Here is a 16,878-nt window from a genome sequence, read left to right as displayed (position 1 = left end):
GAATTAACGGCTATAGCGAACTGATTTACTACCCCCAATACCCAATTAACGACGTGATTAGCAAACTCACTCAGTGTCAGCTCAGCCACTTAGTGGTACAGTACATATCAATCTTGTTGGCGGTGAATCAACATTGTTTGATGGTCATTAATTAATTAACAAAACAAACATATCGTGTTTAACCCATTCAACAACCGTTTTCGTTGACGAGGACGGTATCCATTGCCGTAGTATGATTGGCTGCCTTAGGTCACGTGTCTGATTAGAAACCAATCTTTATCCAATAAAATCGCTTTTTACAACTGTGAAAATACTCTCGGCGAGAATACAGTGATATTGTTGATGTTCCAGAGCTGTCGAACGATACCAGACACCACACGATTCGCCTCGCATGTTATTCATACGAAGTTTCGAAAACGGAGGTATTTCCCGTTGTTGTGTCATGTTAACGAATAGAAAGCCTGATTACATAAAAATGAAAATATAAAAGAAAAAGGCACGGGCATGTTATGACATGTCACAAATGGAAAAGAAATCTCTACAGTTTTTGCTTCTTTCGTGGTTTATCCGGACATTATAAATGTAACCTTGCATTTTCATTAAAAAATATATTTATTTAAGTTGTAGTTGTATTATTTCAATTTTATTATAAAAATAAACTTCATATTTATCAACATAATATAGGTAATGTCTGTGAATGTCGACATCCCTACAATCCAAGATGGCGGTCAAATGTGAATAACGAACAACGGATATAGCGAACTAAATTTCTTGGTCCCTTGGAGTTCGTTATATCCGTGTTCTACTGTACTTGATTCTGTCCACCGCCAAGGTCTAAGACTTTGTCTTGGATCTTTTAGAACTTCTCCAGTTGATAGTCTCTATGTCGAGGCAGATGAGCCTTCTCTTACACAACGCCGTATAAAATTATCTTTACAATATATTACCAAACTATATTCTAACGAGTCTAATCCTGCATTTAACTGTGTCTTTAATCCTCTTAATGAGGATTTGTATAACAAAGAGTCTTCTTTTGTTCTGCCTCTTGGGCACAGAATGAAACCATTCATTTCTGCTGCCGGCATTGACCTGGAGAATATATATTCTTCTCGTCTTCTTACTCCTCTTACTTGGCAATTGGTGAGGCCACAAGTCGACCTAACATTAACCACATATAAAAATCAGAAACTAATGAATTACATTATAAACAAGAATTTAGTTAATTGAGAAATACATATGATACATATACATCCTTATTTACAGATGGGTCCAAGGATGGTGGCGCAGTTGCTTGTGCCACTGTCATTGGATCCAGAACAATATCTTCCCCATTACCAAACTAACAGCTCTATTTTCACAGCAGAAGCTAACGCCATATTAAGAGTCTTTAAATATATTAATAAACACCCTAAATATAAACAATATATGATCTTTTCAGACTCTCTTTCATGCCTTCAAGCTATTAAAAATATTTCTTGCAAACATCAACTTTTAATTGAAATTATTGAATTATATAATGAGCTTGCTACTGGCCAGTACGACATCGTCCTCTGTTGGTTACCCAGCCATGTTGGAATCTCTGGTAACGCAATGGCTGATCTTGCTGCCAAGGCAGAATTCAACAAATCTGTGACACCACTTCTTATTCCATACTCTGATTACAAAGCTAGCATTCGAACATCCGTGATCTGAGGTAGAAGAAGTGGGACACTCAAGTAGGTATTAATAAATTGCATGAAAAAAACCCTATATTGGTTACACATACTTGGGCTGTCAGTCCAGATTTGAAGAGGTCATCATACAACGATGTGGTATTGGCCACACAAGATATACACATGAATATATGCTCAAAGGTGAAGATCCTCCGTTTTGTATCCCTTGTGATGAAAGAATCACAGTCAAACATTGAAGGATCTTTTTAGTAATGTTAATTATCATTTTGTATTGAATTATTAAAGGAAATAGAATTATTAGATAAATTTTGAATAATATGTTTTGTAAATAGATAAATGGGAGTATAAATTAGCCACTGCGATTTTTAATGGTTGTATCCTCAAAAGGGGGTTAAAGTATCGTACAATTATTGTCCTCCTGAGAGGTTACGTAAGTCCCCAAAACTTTCAAAGTCAATTTCGCTCAACAATACTTTTTAATCGTTGTATTTTTGTTATTTACTAAATCTTCCTACCATTGCCAGCGGCTGAAGGGATGGTGTAAATCCACCTAGGGTCCATGCAGGTAGCAGAAGTAATGTAAGTCCCCATGGTTCCTAGTATAGTGATCTGAATTCAGTCTTTGGCGATCTATAGCCCGTGTTTTATATTGTACTGTCTTATTTAGTTAAAATATTTTAGTTTTACGTACTAGTTTTATATTCATATCTGTGATACTCCAGTGTTTTTACTGTCCATTGTCGACAGGTTTTACTCTTCAAAATGTTTTCAGTTTTAATTGTATGAATTGTTTTCGTCACGATATGGCTGATATATTGCCGGTGTGACATTAAATATTAACTCACTCCCTCACTCTAACTGATGTCCTTATAGATCTTGCGTAACTTGTTAATTTAAAATGTCACAATTTTCCGCTTGCTAGCAAACTCGGTTTGCAAATAATAGAAATATTTTATTGTGCACTGAAATGATTACCATTACACAGAACCAGTCATATTAGACTGACTTACTGAGTTTGGTTTTACGCCGCTTTAAGCAATATTCAGCAACATCACGGCGGGGGACACCAGAAATGGGCTTCACACATTGTGTCCATGTAGGGATTCGAACCCGGGTCTTCGGCGTGATTAGCCAACGCTTTAACCATTAGGCTACCCCATCGCCCCCCGTCATATCAAAGAATGTTTTATAAATATTTCCTGTTCGTCGATGAATACAATAACTTGCTGATGACTGTGTTCTGATAAGGAAGTTTGTCTTGATTTAACAGAATAAATGTAGTACCCGAGCCGCCATGGACCTGGTAAGTCCACTCATTCCTTCAGTGATCACTATAGTATAGTTGGGTGGTGGGGTAGCCTAGTGGTTAAAGCGTTCGCTCGTCACGCCGAAAACCCGCGTTCAGTTCCCCACATGGGCACAATGTTTCAAGCCTATTACTGGTCCCCCGCCGTGTAATTGCTGGAATATTGCTAAAAGCGGCGTAAAGCCAAACTCACTCATAGTGTAGTTCCACTGAGATCGCTATACAGATCAATACATGAACTACTATTCCTTAATCACAATAATAAGGTGCTCCTGTCTATTTATACATTATATGACGGCAATGGTGAGGTCCAATGTCGAGCTGAGGTACAAACTATTTCTCTAGGTCAAAGTGAGGAACAAATTCATCTGGACGTGGATACTTGCTGGTATTTGTGTTTCTGTGACTGTAACTGGACGTGGACCCGACGCTCAAAGTAAGTCGATTTGATTGTTGTAGATTAACTTGCACATCAGTGCGTTACTGCTATACTTACAAGTAACAGCTTATAATGTTATATTGGTATTGCTGTGTTATATCATTTTAATACAGCCTACTTACAAATATAACAAATCCTATATGTTTTTATTCGTAAGCATAATTTCAATATGAATAAAGTATCACACATGTAACTAGTAAACAGTTGTATTAAATGCGATATGTTACATTGACACTTTGAAGCTGCCACGATCACTATTAGCCAAGTCTGTGATGTCTGTGTTTACAGATTACACGCATGATCCTTACATCGTGTCTCCGGAGAGAGTCCAGTATGGCAGTGATGTAAACCTGACATGCTATATTTTAATTGAAGTAAAGTTCTTCACGTTCATCTCCTTCACGTGGAAGAAAAACGATGAACGATTAATCCATGGAGGGAATTTTGAGATGAGCTCAGGGTCAGGGACATTTGTAAACACCATACACAAATACCACACCAATACTCTCACAGTTAAAGACACGAGGATGACTGATGAAGGAAAGAGATACATGTGTCAGGTTGAAGTGGCAGTTGGAACATGGTCATCGTCCTTTAACACTGACGAGTACATATTTGGACAAGAAGGTGAGACCGATGTAAGGTATCACCATTATTGAACAAAAAATCAAGAACCATACCACGGACAATTCCTGTGAAAACGTCCCATATAAACATTACATGCGATGAAATCATCATTGGTAATCTTAATTCACAATATATAATTTCATTAAAACATACATCCCCTGACATACATTTATGCAACCCATGGCCATGTTTTGTTGTCTGTCAATTGCTAAACGGACACTTTCTCAATGTTTCAGTCTCACCTAATACCACCACAACTGCAACTGAAGGCGAGAATGTCACCATTTTTCCGACATGGAGGGTGACGGATGTTATCACTGCTTTTTGGTCTCCTAGTGGTCGACTCATTGCTACAATACAATCCATCTCAGTCTATATCTGGCCAAACAGTCGATCGAAAGTGAAGGTCATCAGACTGATCACTTCACCCTACCGGAAAACAGTTGAGTTGATGATCTTCAATGCTACGAAGGAGGATGCTGGACGATATTACTTGAGTGATTTCAATCGAAGATCATTTCATGGTGGCTACAACCTTGTTATTGCTGGTAAGTCTCGAGTATATGTTTGAATATGTAAAACATTATCATCAAGAGTGCCGGCATCTACACTTGACGTCCTACGATAGCTAACTCTGGGTAATGTTACGCATGTGCAATAGAAAATCGCTGTAAAGCAAACCAGTTCGGGCTCAAGATATGTTCGACGGCACTACAGGAAAATTGTATTGGATGCAGTTGATCAGTTTTACCAGGAAGTTGTTTTGAAATATAAACAACATAACACTCTCCTTGGCAGGGTAATTAAGAGGTTATTAGGGTTAATAAATAGTGGCTTGCATCCTTCAAAACAAGTTAAAATATCGTCATATGTATATACGTGGAAAAGGTATGTGGCCACTGTTAAAGGACCTCCATGTTTTTCATTTGTCAAACGAATTATCAAGCTAAACTACCATGTTTTAGATGCAGATTCAGAATGGGAGATCACATCACTGAAGTTGTCAGTATTCTAATAAAAATCCTTAGTTTATAAGGAGGAATAAAAACTTGATAGACTTGAATTGTTTAGAATGTGTCCTTTTTTCAGATCGTAAGAGTACACAGGTCTCAACTAGTATTGTACCTTCCACCATTGGTCAAACAAAACCTCAAACGGCGACTCCAGCCTCCATGACGTCAGCAAGTAGTCAGGGTACGTTACGATCAAAACGCTCTCTCTTAACAAGATATTGTTGCGGGGCACCTTCATACCCCACTGTCCCAAGTTTCACAATTTAACAGGATACATCTCGACGAGATCTTAAATGGTTAAATTGATATTATTTCCCTGCATGAAATTGCCCGGTATTTGAAAATAGAATATTTAAAGTTTGGAGGTTCGAATGCTGTCAATTTTAGAGCAAATATTTAAACTATATGTCTAGAGCAAACACTTTATAATTCCTAATATAACAATGCTTTCAGATTTTGCATTTTACCTGTGCTTATGATCCACCCGTGAAGGTCCGGGTTAGAAGGCACCTTCAGTAACCCATGCTTGTAGTAAGAGGCGACTAATGGGATCGGGTGGTCAGGCTCGCTGGTTTGCTTTACACATGTCATCGGTTCCCAATTGCGCAGATCGATGCTAATGTTGTAGATCACTGGATTGTCTGGTCCAGACTCGTTTATTTACAGATTGCCGACATATTGCTGAGTGCGACATAAAACTAAACTCACACACTCACTCACTTTATTTATGATCCAGATGGTGGATGGTATTGCTATTTGCTTCCTGTTGTAGTAGATGTCACATCTAACACAGTGACAGTCACCAGCACACAAACCTCAGCTGCGACAACTTCCGGGGGACCTCTTTCTACAGCTACAACCGCCAACACTGACCAAAGTAATGTCATTCATTATTACAAAGTATTAAAATATTTTGAGAAAAAATCTTGATCGATTTCATTTCAGTTAAATAAATGTGTGTGTCCTCTTTAAGTTTGCGGTTTTATTTTCATAAACCTTTTGTAGCAGTTCAAAGTCGAAAGACTAACATGATTTTTCTTAAGCCCAGAATCTTCTGCGACATTAAACTCTTTTGGACAAAAGGATTCACAACACACATGGGAAACATGGTTTCAGTTAGTTCCTGACTGCCAGGAAATACATCCGTTTGGAAACTGAAATGGAATTTTATATTTCAGGCGTTACTACGGTCATCCTTTACATCATCGTCGGGTGTTGTGTCTTGTTTATTGTGCTAACTGTGTTCATCGTTGGAGCTATTGTGTTGATAAGGATCAAACGACAAGGTAACCTAATTTGATCTGTTCATAAATCCAGATTACTGTTTAGGTGAGTGAGTGAGTTGTGCTTTACGCCACTGTCAATCCAACGGGCATGTGTGCAGTCCTCTATACCCAGAAGCAATCAGAACACTCATGCCTTCACTATCATCTATCAGGGTGGTAATCTCCCTTTGTCCAGGGCATGATTATTTGCTAGGACCATTAACTGTTAGCTTTCCTTGTTAAGCGTCCACCATTGTCATCTGAATACTAGTCTTGTCACACATGTACTTATACAGCCATCTGCTTCGTAGTTTTCTTCATGTGGTGAAGGAGTAAAAATATACTCTGAATGTCGTGGCCCTCATATGACAGATGTTGACTTCAATAAATGTTCATCCTTTCCATGTATCACTCCTAATTGTCATTCAGAGACCCTTTAATATCAGCTTATAATCACTTTCATCCCCCTGACCTTGTTTCGTTTTCAAAATAATGTCAAACATGAAACATTAAGGTCATCATTCCTATTTTTCAGATTACTGGGACTTAAGGTAAGGGTATGCTGTGTATTCACCAATTGTTCCAGTCAGTCATATAATCTTACTTGTGGTCATTTTCACACGTAACAAGGAAACATTCCACTGAGAACTTAAGACCTATCTTTTTGTCTGTGATCTGACAGGCCTCTGTAAACGCCCCTGAGCAAGCTAGACGGAACTCGGCACTTAACGATTAGATTATAATACAGTCATATATGTAAATGGTATACACGTTGCCTTCTCTAAGGCTTAGTATATTTCACAGGTCACGACGATCGTACATCACACCAATGCAGAACATGCCAGAAAATATCGATAGTCGAGGCTATGCTGAAATCGACGATGCTGATATTCCTGAACGTGGCGCAGGCAACCTTGTACAACCTGTCAGTAATATCCAGTCTGATGACAATATTCCACCAGGTGCAAGAATCGGGCGAGAAAGGCAACAGTTAGAACATAACTGCAGGAAGATAGATGAGGATGACGAATATGAAGAGATGAAACCACTGGACGCTATCAACAGTGAAGAACTTGCAGAAGAGCAAGAAAAGAGAGCTCCAATGCAGCAACCTGGCCAGGACAGTGTGGAAGACATTACGGGTGAAATGAACATAACATTACCTGAAGCCTCCTCTCATTCAGATCCCCTGCTTGCTGTTGCTGATTGGTCGGTTCATGGAAGAGACTCAGGAAGTATGACAGCAGGGCGTATCGATGTGCTTGCAGAAACAAGCTTCATGACTCAAGACACTGATGAAACATGGAATGCACTCCTCGGTACTGTTGATACTGAGGAGTTATCAGCGACTATAGAAATATTTCTCGAAGCCGGAAGGATGACTGCAACCAATGCAGGAGCACATCAGCTCTCGTTGGAAGGAAGAGGGGGTAATGCTGAAAGTGAAGCACGTGGTGTCACGAATATAACAACAGATAATTATGACAGTCTGATGCCGCACCGATCTTGTGACACGTACACAGCGCTGGGTCATACAATGGATAAATAGTTCTCCAGCATCTGTTTCATGTGCTGCATAGAAAAGAAAATTATGTTTTCTTGTACCACTCTATCTTGTGGAGAATCAAATGACGCTTGTTCTGAAATATTCAAATACAAATTTATTTTGTTCACTTGTACGATACTTTTCTTTTAACTTGAAGGAACCATGAGCATGTAGATATATTTATTTTTTGGGTACATATTTCTGCAGTTTAGGCAGCAAACATTGTTAGTATTAGTGAATAAATTGTGCCATACATCGAAACGCTTACTTTACACTTGTGTTACATAGTGTGTTGTTTGTTTGTTGTCTAAGGCCGCACTCAGCAATATTCCAACTAAATGACGGCGATCTGTAAATAAACGAGCCTGGACCAGACAATCCAGTGATCAACAGCATGAGCATCGATCTACGCTTTTGGGATACGATGACTTGTGTGAACAAGTGAGCGAATCTTGCAATTCGATCCCTTTAGTCGTCAATTCTCACCAGGATCTTCACGGGTCTTATAGCTGGAGTATTGCTGAGTGCGGCATAAAACTAAACTTGCTCACTCACTCATGGGTCTTGAGATAAGGCACAGCTAGTTTAGGCCTTCGGTACTGACATGTTGAGTCGTCAGCACTTGACGTATATATTAGTTCCGTTCTGAGAGCTAAACACGTGGCGTACTTATAACACATTAACATGAAGAAAACGTGAGAAGGTATTTAATGCTATTTGCATTTTATTGTACATAATTCACTTCAATAAAAACTGTACGCCATATTGGTTTTTGTTGTTGTAATTGGTGTAGTGATATGGCGGCCTTCTGAGAGAACACGAAGATGAGGAATATGTATTTAGTTAATCTATCTCCGTCTTGTCTGTTTTGGTATTTTGCATAATTACACCAGTTCGTGTGGAATCTGAAACAATGCATGTCCACAGAGAAAGCTATAGTTTTGCATCAAGTTCAACATAAATGCCATAGTATATACAGTCAGTGGCCAAAAGTCTGTTCGCAAAACATGTTACGTTGCCCATGTTTTGAGGGGTAGGTTGACTTTGAGAGCGTTTCGCCGTGCTGATAAGCCACCAATCGTAATTTCATTTTGGATACAAATTTCACAGGTCACAAAATATGTTTAGCACCGATAATATGCGATTATCTCCCTTGCTATGTTTATATATTTGTCGTCTGCTATCATGCCGCCTGTCAACCGAAAATTGACACCTGACCAAAGAAATTTAATTGTTGTCTTGAAACAGCAAGGCCAATCAAGCTATACAATTGCTGATTTGACAGGTATAAACTCAAGAATAATTCAGAAAATTTTAAAACGTTTTCGTGAACGAGGTTCAGTTAAATCGTTGTCGAGAAGTGGGCGGCCCCGAAAATCGCCACCAAGAAGCGAACGACGGCTTTTTCGTCTTGTGAAAAGAAATCGCCGGCAAACACTTGGGGATTTGACAGCAAAATATAACAATCCGGGACAGACTACTCTGTCTTCACGCACTGTCAGAAGACGATTGTTCGCTGAGGGGTACCGTAGACATGTGGCAAGCAAGAAAAATCACCATTTCTCGCCGATTTTGTCGGATAAAATTGCATTGGGGAAGAAATGAGTGGGATAATGTCATTATCAGTGATGAGACACAAGTCCAGATCGGGATAGACAGAAAAGTTTATGTGTGGAGAAAGTCGCATGAGCGGTTACGACCCGATTGTTTGGGGGTTCGTACCGATCATGAACGAAATTCGAAGTTTTCAGTGATGTTTTGGGTGTCTGCGTATGGAGTGGGAACTTTAACTGTCGTTGATGGCAACATGAACACTGATAGGTACATTGCCATTCTTGATAACCACTTGTGGCCTGTAGTTGCCAGGCATTTTGTCAACCGCAATTGGATTTTCCAAGAAGACAATGCCCCTTGTCATGTGTCCAGTCAGGCTAACCTTTGGAAACAGGAAAATCATATTCCGACTTTGCCGTGGCCCCCACAAAGTCCAGATCTCAATATCATTGAAAATGTATGGAAAACTGTTAAATATCAACTCAAAGCCAGATTAGGTGACATTAACTCCAGACAAGATCTCATCCGTGTGGTGAATGACATTTGGACTGGGCTTTGTCCCGTTTACATTCGTCGTCTATATGACAGTTTACCAAGACGACTGCGAGATGTCCTAAGAGCACAGGGTCATGTCTCTAAATTCTGAACATTTGAGGTGAGTACCTTTATTATTTACATAGATACGCGAATTTTAAAAGGGGACACGACTCCGCTAGAAATAGCCGTGACGTCACCGGTGCAAACAGACTTTTTGCCACTGACTGTAGCTTTGTTCAACACCTACTACATAAACGGTATCCTGTTGTACCAGGAGAGCCTACTGAACATTTCTAGGCACTAAGTATAAGCTACGATTCATTCTGTCAATTTTTTTGCAAATATGTCTTTGCCAGGACACAGATTGCAGTAGCTACAAGTGTATATAACTTATATAATTACAAATGGACCTATATTTGCTGTATATGTACACATGCGTAGGGTTTAGACAGACACACAGAGATAGTTTATTTGAGTGTCACCTCATATATACATTAAAAGTACACGTAGAATAGATAAAATATAACAATATAAGGACATATGTATGTATGTATGTATGTATATATGTCTGTATGTCTGTATGTATGTATGTATGTATGTATGTATGTATGTATGTGTATGTGTGTGTGTATGTGTGTGTATGTGTATGTGTGTGTATATGTATGTATGTATGTTTGCATACACCATAAAAATTCATAAACATATCATATGAAAATAAATACGTACAGAATACTTGAAAGGTAGGGCATAGGCATACAAAATTAAAACATAATGAATTTATACGATAAAAAGTATACACTCTGAAAGGAGTTTTAAGAATATAGGAGATTACGACGACGCTAAAGCATACTAACGGAAAAAAAGTAACTGTGCATAACATAAATTTGCATAACATAAAAATTATTTGAAAAGTTATAAAAATATAAGTAAATAAACATGTACCAAAGCACTTTGCATGGAATTTGATGTCACGTATCGCACGTGGCACGTGCAGTTTGTGCACAATGAACTTACTCACTTTTTGCATACTTTGTGACACCTGAAGTTCACACACCTGATATTGAAAATTGAAGAACGATTGACTATTCTCTAAACTTTGAATGTTCTGGAAAACACGTAAATTTTAACCTAAACTGCGTGTACGTCATGCCACGGCTTACAGAAAATCAGCGTCTCTGCGCAGTGGGTATACTGGAGACTGGAATGGCCAAAATGAAGTGGCCAGAGATTTTGGAGTCCATCGAAACACGATTTCATCTCTATGGAGACGTTTTCAACATTATGGCAACACGAGAGATTTGCGTCGGACCCGCCGTCCACGCGTGACGTCACGTCAGCAAGAAAACCACATGCGTCTGACCCATCTAAGAAATCGATTCAAGACTGCCAGTTTGACTACTCAGGAACAATCCTGGCTTACGTCCAATCTGTTCCAGGACTGTACGGAAGCGATTGAGTGCGCACAATATCCAGCCCTGATGGCCTGCAATACGTCCAATTTTGTTTCAACGCCACCGACAGGCACGTCTTGCCTGATGCAAACAGCATCTACGGCATATGAAACACGATTGTTATGGTGTTTTGTGCTCTGGCAAGTCGAGATTTCTTTTGGATAGCTCAGATGGCAGGGCAAAGGTGTACAGACGGCGTATGCTGAACGGTATGCTTCGTGTCTGTTGTGCAACGTTGACAGTTTGGTATCGAAAGCGTTATGGTATGGGGTGATATCACATCTCATGGTCCGACACAACTTGTCATTGTCAGTGGCAATATGAGTGCGATACAGAGATGAGATTATTGGGCCTGATGTGCAGCCGTTCATTCATGGACAGAGACGTAACTTCACGCTTCAGCAAGATAATGCCCGTAATGTCGTTTGTTTTCTGACAGATTTCCTGAGACAGCGAAACACTCCTGTACTCCACTTGCCAGCTGTTTCTCTGGACCCGTTCCCTAAGCACGTTAGGGGTGAGATGGAGAGACGTTTACGTCAAACCAAGAATTAGCCATTGACTTAGCTGAATTGGAACAAGCTTTGGTTCAGACATGCAACATCATTCCCCAAGCTTTCTTCAATTGCTTAGTGTCGACTATGCGTCGTCGCTGTCAAACCTGCATCAACACCAATGGTGGACACACACGATGCTGAATTTGTGAACTGACTTTTGACACCACATCTCTTCAAGGGCTTGTCATGATGCCTAGTGTCAAATCATACAGATTTAGATCTCATCCTGTTAACAGTTAAACATTGATTAAGGAAAACACCACAAATCATGTTATTATCTTTTTGCTTAAAATATGGTATAACACCAAATAATGCACAGTTACTTTATTCCGCTAGTATATATTAAAACAGATTTTGGCACATTTTACCATTAAGTGGTTATGACTTAAAACAGCTGTGAACTTCATGCTGTCTGGCCACAAATGGACCCATCTCTGCTGTATATGTATGATATCCTAGTGGATCCGGGGCGGTGGGGTAGCCTAGTGGGTAAAGCGCTCGCTCGTCACGCCGATGACCCGGGTTCCATTCCCCACATGGGTATAATGTATGAAGCCCATTTCTGGTGTCCCCCGCCATGATATTGTTGGAATATTGCTAAAGGAGGCATAAACCTCACTTACTCACTCACTCACTCACTCACAAGTGGATACAGGAGAGCCTACTCAACATTTCTAGGCACTATGTATAAGCTACGATTCATTCTGTCAAAATTGTGTACAAATATGTCCTTTCCAGAACACAGATTACTGTAGACACACGTGTAATATGACATACATAATTACAAATGGACCTATCTCTTCTGTATATGTACACATGCGTCGGGTTTATGATCATGTTTTCAAACATGAGCATCAAATTGTGTCTTCAGTCCACTCCCAAGACGTTTGGCTTGGAACACAATCAACTGGGCCAGTGAGCTTCACCAGGATCACCAATCGTGCCGCTTCTTACAAAAATCATTTGGGTGTTTGTGGTTTAATCTTAAAGACCGCTACGCATTCGTTAGAACCGTTCAAATGTATCATAGGCCTATTAGTACGTGAAAGCTAAAAATGACCAAAACGCACTCATCGTTGGGTTGTTTAAATAAAACAAATGCAGTAAACAAGAGTGTAAAAGTGAACACGTCAAACTAATGCATGGTATGACGGACGCGATTTGTTATTCCGGACGTGTGTGTGTGTGTGCGTGTGTGTGTGCGTGCGTGCGTGCGTGTGTGTGTCTGTGTGTGTGTATGTCTGTCTGTCTATACGTGCGTGTAGATGTATTAAACCTGAAGAATAGGTATTTATATGTAATACAATCTTGGGTAAAATGTACTTTCAACAAATACACCAAGTATAAACATTATCCTAGTATGATGAATAATAATGATCATGTTTCCTCAATATGTTAAAATGGTGACAGCGTAATTAACCTTAACAATGAACAAACTTTAAAACTTTCTTCGTAGACCTCGATACAAGATGCAATGAGGACATGATGCCATCTCCAAACGCCGATTTGTCCATGTCTTGAGATTTACCCAGATATAACGGCCTTGCCTTTTATGTAAAAATGCGAGACACTGGCGACCATCGAGAACAACCTTAATTGTCTTAATATGGGCGAGCACTGCTACCGTTATCATTAGACTATGTATTACCATATACACAGCTCGCCGGACCTGTATTGTCAGAAGGATCAGTGGGGTAGCCTGGTGGATTAAGCGTTCGCTCGACACGCTGAAGATCCGAGTTCGATTCCACACATGGGTACAATGTGTGAAGCCCATTGCTTGTGACCCCGCTGTGATATTGCTTAAATATTAGTATTGCTAAAAGCGCCGTTAAACTCACGCTCTCACTTTTGTCAGTATCACAAATTCAAAATCACTGTTATTTATAGAAGACCAAAAACGTGTTGTCGCAAGTTTGCTACTCAATGTGTTTTAAACAATGAGTGAACCACTTCAGATAACTGAAAAGGATTGCTCACCTTATGCATGTCAGAACCTCCTGTACTGAGCTTAATGTATCATTATTTCGTGCATGTGGCTGCTGTTAATATTTCCACAGCACATACAAATAATCTTCATTTCAAACTCACCAGTGATAATTTGGGCGAAATGCCGTCTAAACGTGTAATTAGATATGGAAATGTCAGATCACACTTAGAACGACTAAGTCAAAGACTAAAATACTTATTGATTATAATCAAACTGATGTTTTTTATATAACCTTTATAATTTATTATTGTAAAATTTTCCTCAGTTTGCAAAGTGTTGAAAAGAATACTTCATAAAGTATTTCATTAAGCACTGAAACTGAAACCATTACACAGAGCCCATAGTGTCAGAACGCTTTATAAATATTTCCTGTTTCGTCGGTAAACTTGCTGATGACTGTGTTCTGATAAGGAAAGCTGTCCTAATTTAGCAGAATAAATGTAGCCGCCATGGACCTGGTAAGTCCACTCATTCCTTCGGTGATCATCATAGTATAGTTGGGTGGTGGGGTAGCCTAATAGTATAGTTCCACTGAAATGGCTGTACAGATCAATACATGAATTACTACTGCTTAATCACAATAATAAGGTGCTCCTGTCTATTAATACATTATATGACGGCAATGATGAGGTCCAATGTGAAGTTGAGATACAAAATATTTCTTTAGGTGAAATTGAGGGACAAATTCATCTGGACATGGATACTTGCTGGAATTTGTGTTTCTGTAATTGTAACTGGACGTGGATCCGATGCTCAGAGTAAGTCGAGTTGATTGTTATAGATTAACTTGCACATAAGTGCGTTGCTGTTATACTTGCAAGCAATCTGTAACTTCATCGGGAAACAGTTCCACACCTATTATGTTATATTGGTATCGCTGTGTGATATCATTTTAAAACAGCCTACTTACAAATATAACAAATCCAATAATTTTTATTCTAAGGTATAATTTCAATATGACTACATTAAGCACACATGTAACGAGTAAACAGTTGTATTAAATGCCATATGCTACATTTACCCTTTGAACCTGCCACGATCAGTATTAACCAAGTTGGGTGATGTCTGTGTTTACAGATTACTTGCATGATCCTTACATCGTGTCTCCAGAGAGAGTCCAGTACGGCAGTGATGTCAACATAACTTGCTATATTCTGTCTATGGGCAAGTTCGTTTCGCAAATCTATTTCATTTGGAGTGAAAATGGTGAACGACTAACCCATGGAGGAAACTATGACATGAACCGAGGGTCTGGAATGCTTGCTAATAGACGATACTACACCAATACTCTGACAGTTAAAACCACGAGGATGACAGATGAAGGAAAGAGATACACGTGTCAGGTTCAAGTGGAAGTTGGAGCATGGTCATCGTCCTTAAGCACTGACGAGTACATATTTGGACAAGAAGGTGAGTCCGATATAAGGTATCATCATTATTTCAATTGAATAAAAATACAATTACCATAAGAAGGACAATTTATGTGAAAATGTGCCATAAAAAACATTACATGCGATGACATCATAATGGAAGCATATTCAGCTTAATTCATAATAAATAACGACATTAAAACATACATACCCTGACATACATTTATGCACACCATGGCATATTTTGTTGTCAATTGCTAAAAAGGACACTTTCTCAATGTTTCAGTCTCATCTACTACCACCACAACTGCAAGTGAAGGCGAGGATGTCACCATATCCCTGACAGGGAGGGTGACGGTTGGTGTGATGGGATTTTGGTCTCCTAGTGGTGAACTCATTGCCACCATACAATCTATATCTGTCTATATCTGACCAAACAGTCGATCGAAAGTGAAGGTCATCAGACTGTTCACTTCACCATACCGGAAAACAGTTGAGTTGCTGATCTGTAATGTTACGAAGGATGACGGTGGCCGTTATTACTTCAGTGATTACAAGCGAAGATCATTTCATGGTGGCCACAACCTTGTTATTGCTGGTAAGTCTCGAGTAATTGTTTGAATATGTAAAACATTTTTAACAAGAGTGCCGTTCTTTGTCCTACGACATCTACACTTGACGTCCTACGATAACAAATTCTGGTTAATGTTACACATGTGCAATAGAAAATCGCTGTGAATGAAACCAGTTTGGGCTCAAAATATGTTCAACGGTACTACAGGAAAAATTGTATTGGATGCAGTTGATCAGTTTTATCTCCTTGGCAGGGTAACTAAGGGATCATTAGGGTTAATAAATATTGGCTTGCATCCTTCAACACAAGTTGAAAGTAAAAATATCGTCATATGTGTATACGTGGAAAAAGGTATATGGCCACTGCTAAAGAACCTTCATCTTTTTCATTTGTCAAACAAATTATAAACCTAAACTACCATGTTTTAGATTCAGATTCAGAATGGGAGATCACATCACTAAAGTTGTCAGTATTCTAATAACAATCCTTAGTTTATAAGGAGGAATAAAAACTTGACAGACTTGAATTGTTTAGAATGTATCTTTTTTCAGATCGTAAGAGTACACAGGTCTCAACTAGTATTGTACCTTCCACTATTGGTCAAACAAAACCTCAAACGGCGGCTCTAGCCTCCATAACGTCAGCAAGTACTCAGGGTACGTTACGAACAAAACGCTCTCTCTTAACAAGATATTGCTGCGGGGCACCTTCATTCCCCACTGTCCAAAGTTTCACAAATTAAACACGATACATCTCGACGAGATCTCAAACGGTTAAATTGATATTATTTCCCTGCATGAAATTTCCCGGTATTTGAAAATAAAATATGTAGAGTTTGGAGGTTCGAATGCTGTCAATTTTAGAGCAAATATTTAAACTAAATGTGTGGAGCAAACACTTCATAATTCCTAATATAACAATCCTTTCCGATTGTGAATGTACCTGTGCTTATGTTACACCCGTGAAGGTCCAGGTT

The 16,878-nt window shown here is 39.2% G+C and overlaps 2 protein-coding genes across 5 annotated transcripts in view; both read left to right on the top strand.

Annotated features, from left to right (window-relative positions):
* Nucleotides 1–16,878, top strand: part of LOC124274054 — a 193,048-nt gene that overhangs the window by 56,981 nt on the left and 119,189 nt on the right. The window lies entirely within an intron of this gene.
* On the top strand, nt 2,965–16,535 carry LOC124274059. 2 transcript variants are annotated; one of them, XM_046709389.1, is made up of 5 exons: nt 2,965–2,976; nt 3,325–3,415; nt 3,707–4,045; nt 15,615–15,926; nt 16,454–16,535. In XM_046709389.1, exons 1-4 carry the CDS (start codon nt 2,968–2,970, stop codon nt 15,758–15,760), a joined length of 585 nt encoding a protein of 194 aa, XP_046565345.1. In that variant the 5' UTR covers nt 2,965–2,967; the 3' UTR covers nt 15,761–15,926; nt 16,454–16,535. The 2 variants fall into 2 exon arrangements, with proteins under 2 accessions (XP_046565345.1, XP_046565346.1); XM_046709390.1 differs by lacking the exons at nt 2,965–2,976; nt 3,325–3,415; nt 3,707–4,045 and adding exons at nt 14,342–14,416; nt 14,626–14,716; nt 15,036–15,368.

The sequence above is a fragment of the Haliotis rubra genome, unplaced genomic scaffold, assembly GCF_003918875.1.
Source record: "Haliotis rubra isolate DU_JTF1 unplaced genomic scaffold, ASM391887v1 Scf187, whole genome shotgun sequence".
NCBI lineage: Eukaryota > Metazoa > Mollusca > Gastropoda > Lepetellida > Haliotidae > Haliotis > Haliotis rubra.
This window is presented reverse-complemented; position numbering and strand designations above follow the sequence as displayed.

Coding starts and splice junctions, on each gene's coding strand:
- LOC124274059 (XM_046709389.1), top strand. Junction 3,416..3,706: donor ACGTGGACCCGACGCTCAAA/GTAAGTCGATTT, acceptor CTGTGTTTACAG/ATTACACGCATGATCCTTAC. Junction 4,046..15,614: donor GTACATATTTGGACAAGAAG/GTGAGACCGATG, acceptor TCAATGTTTCAG/TCTCATCTACTACCACCACA.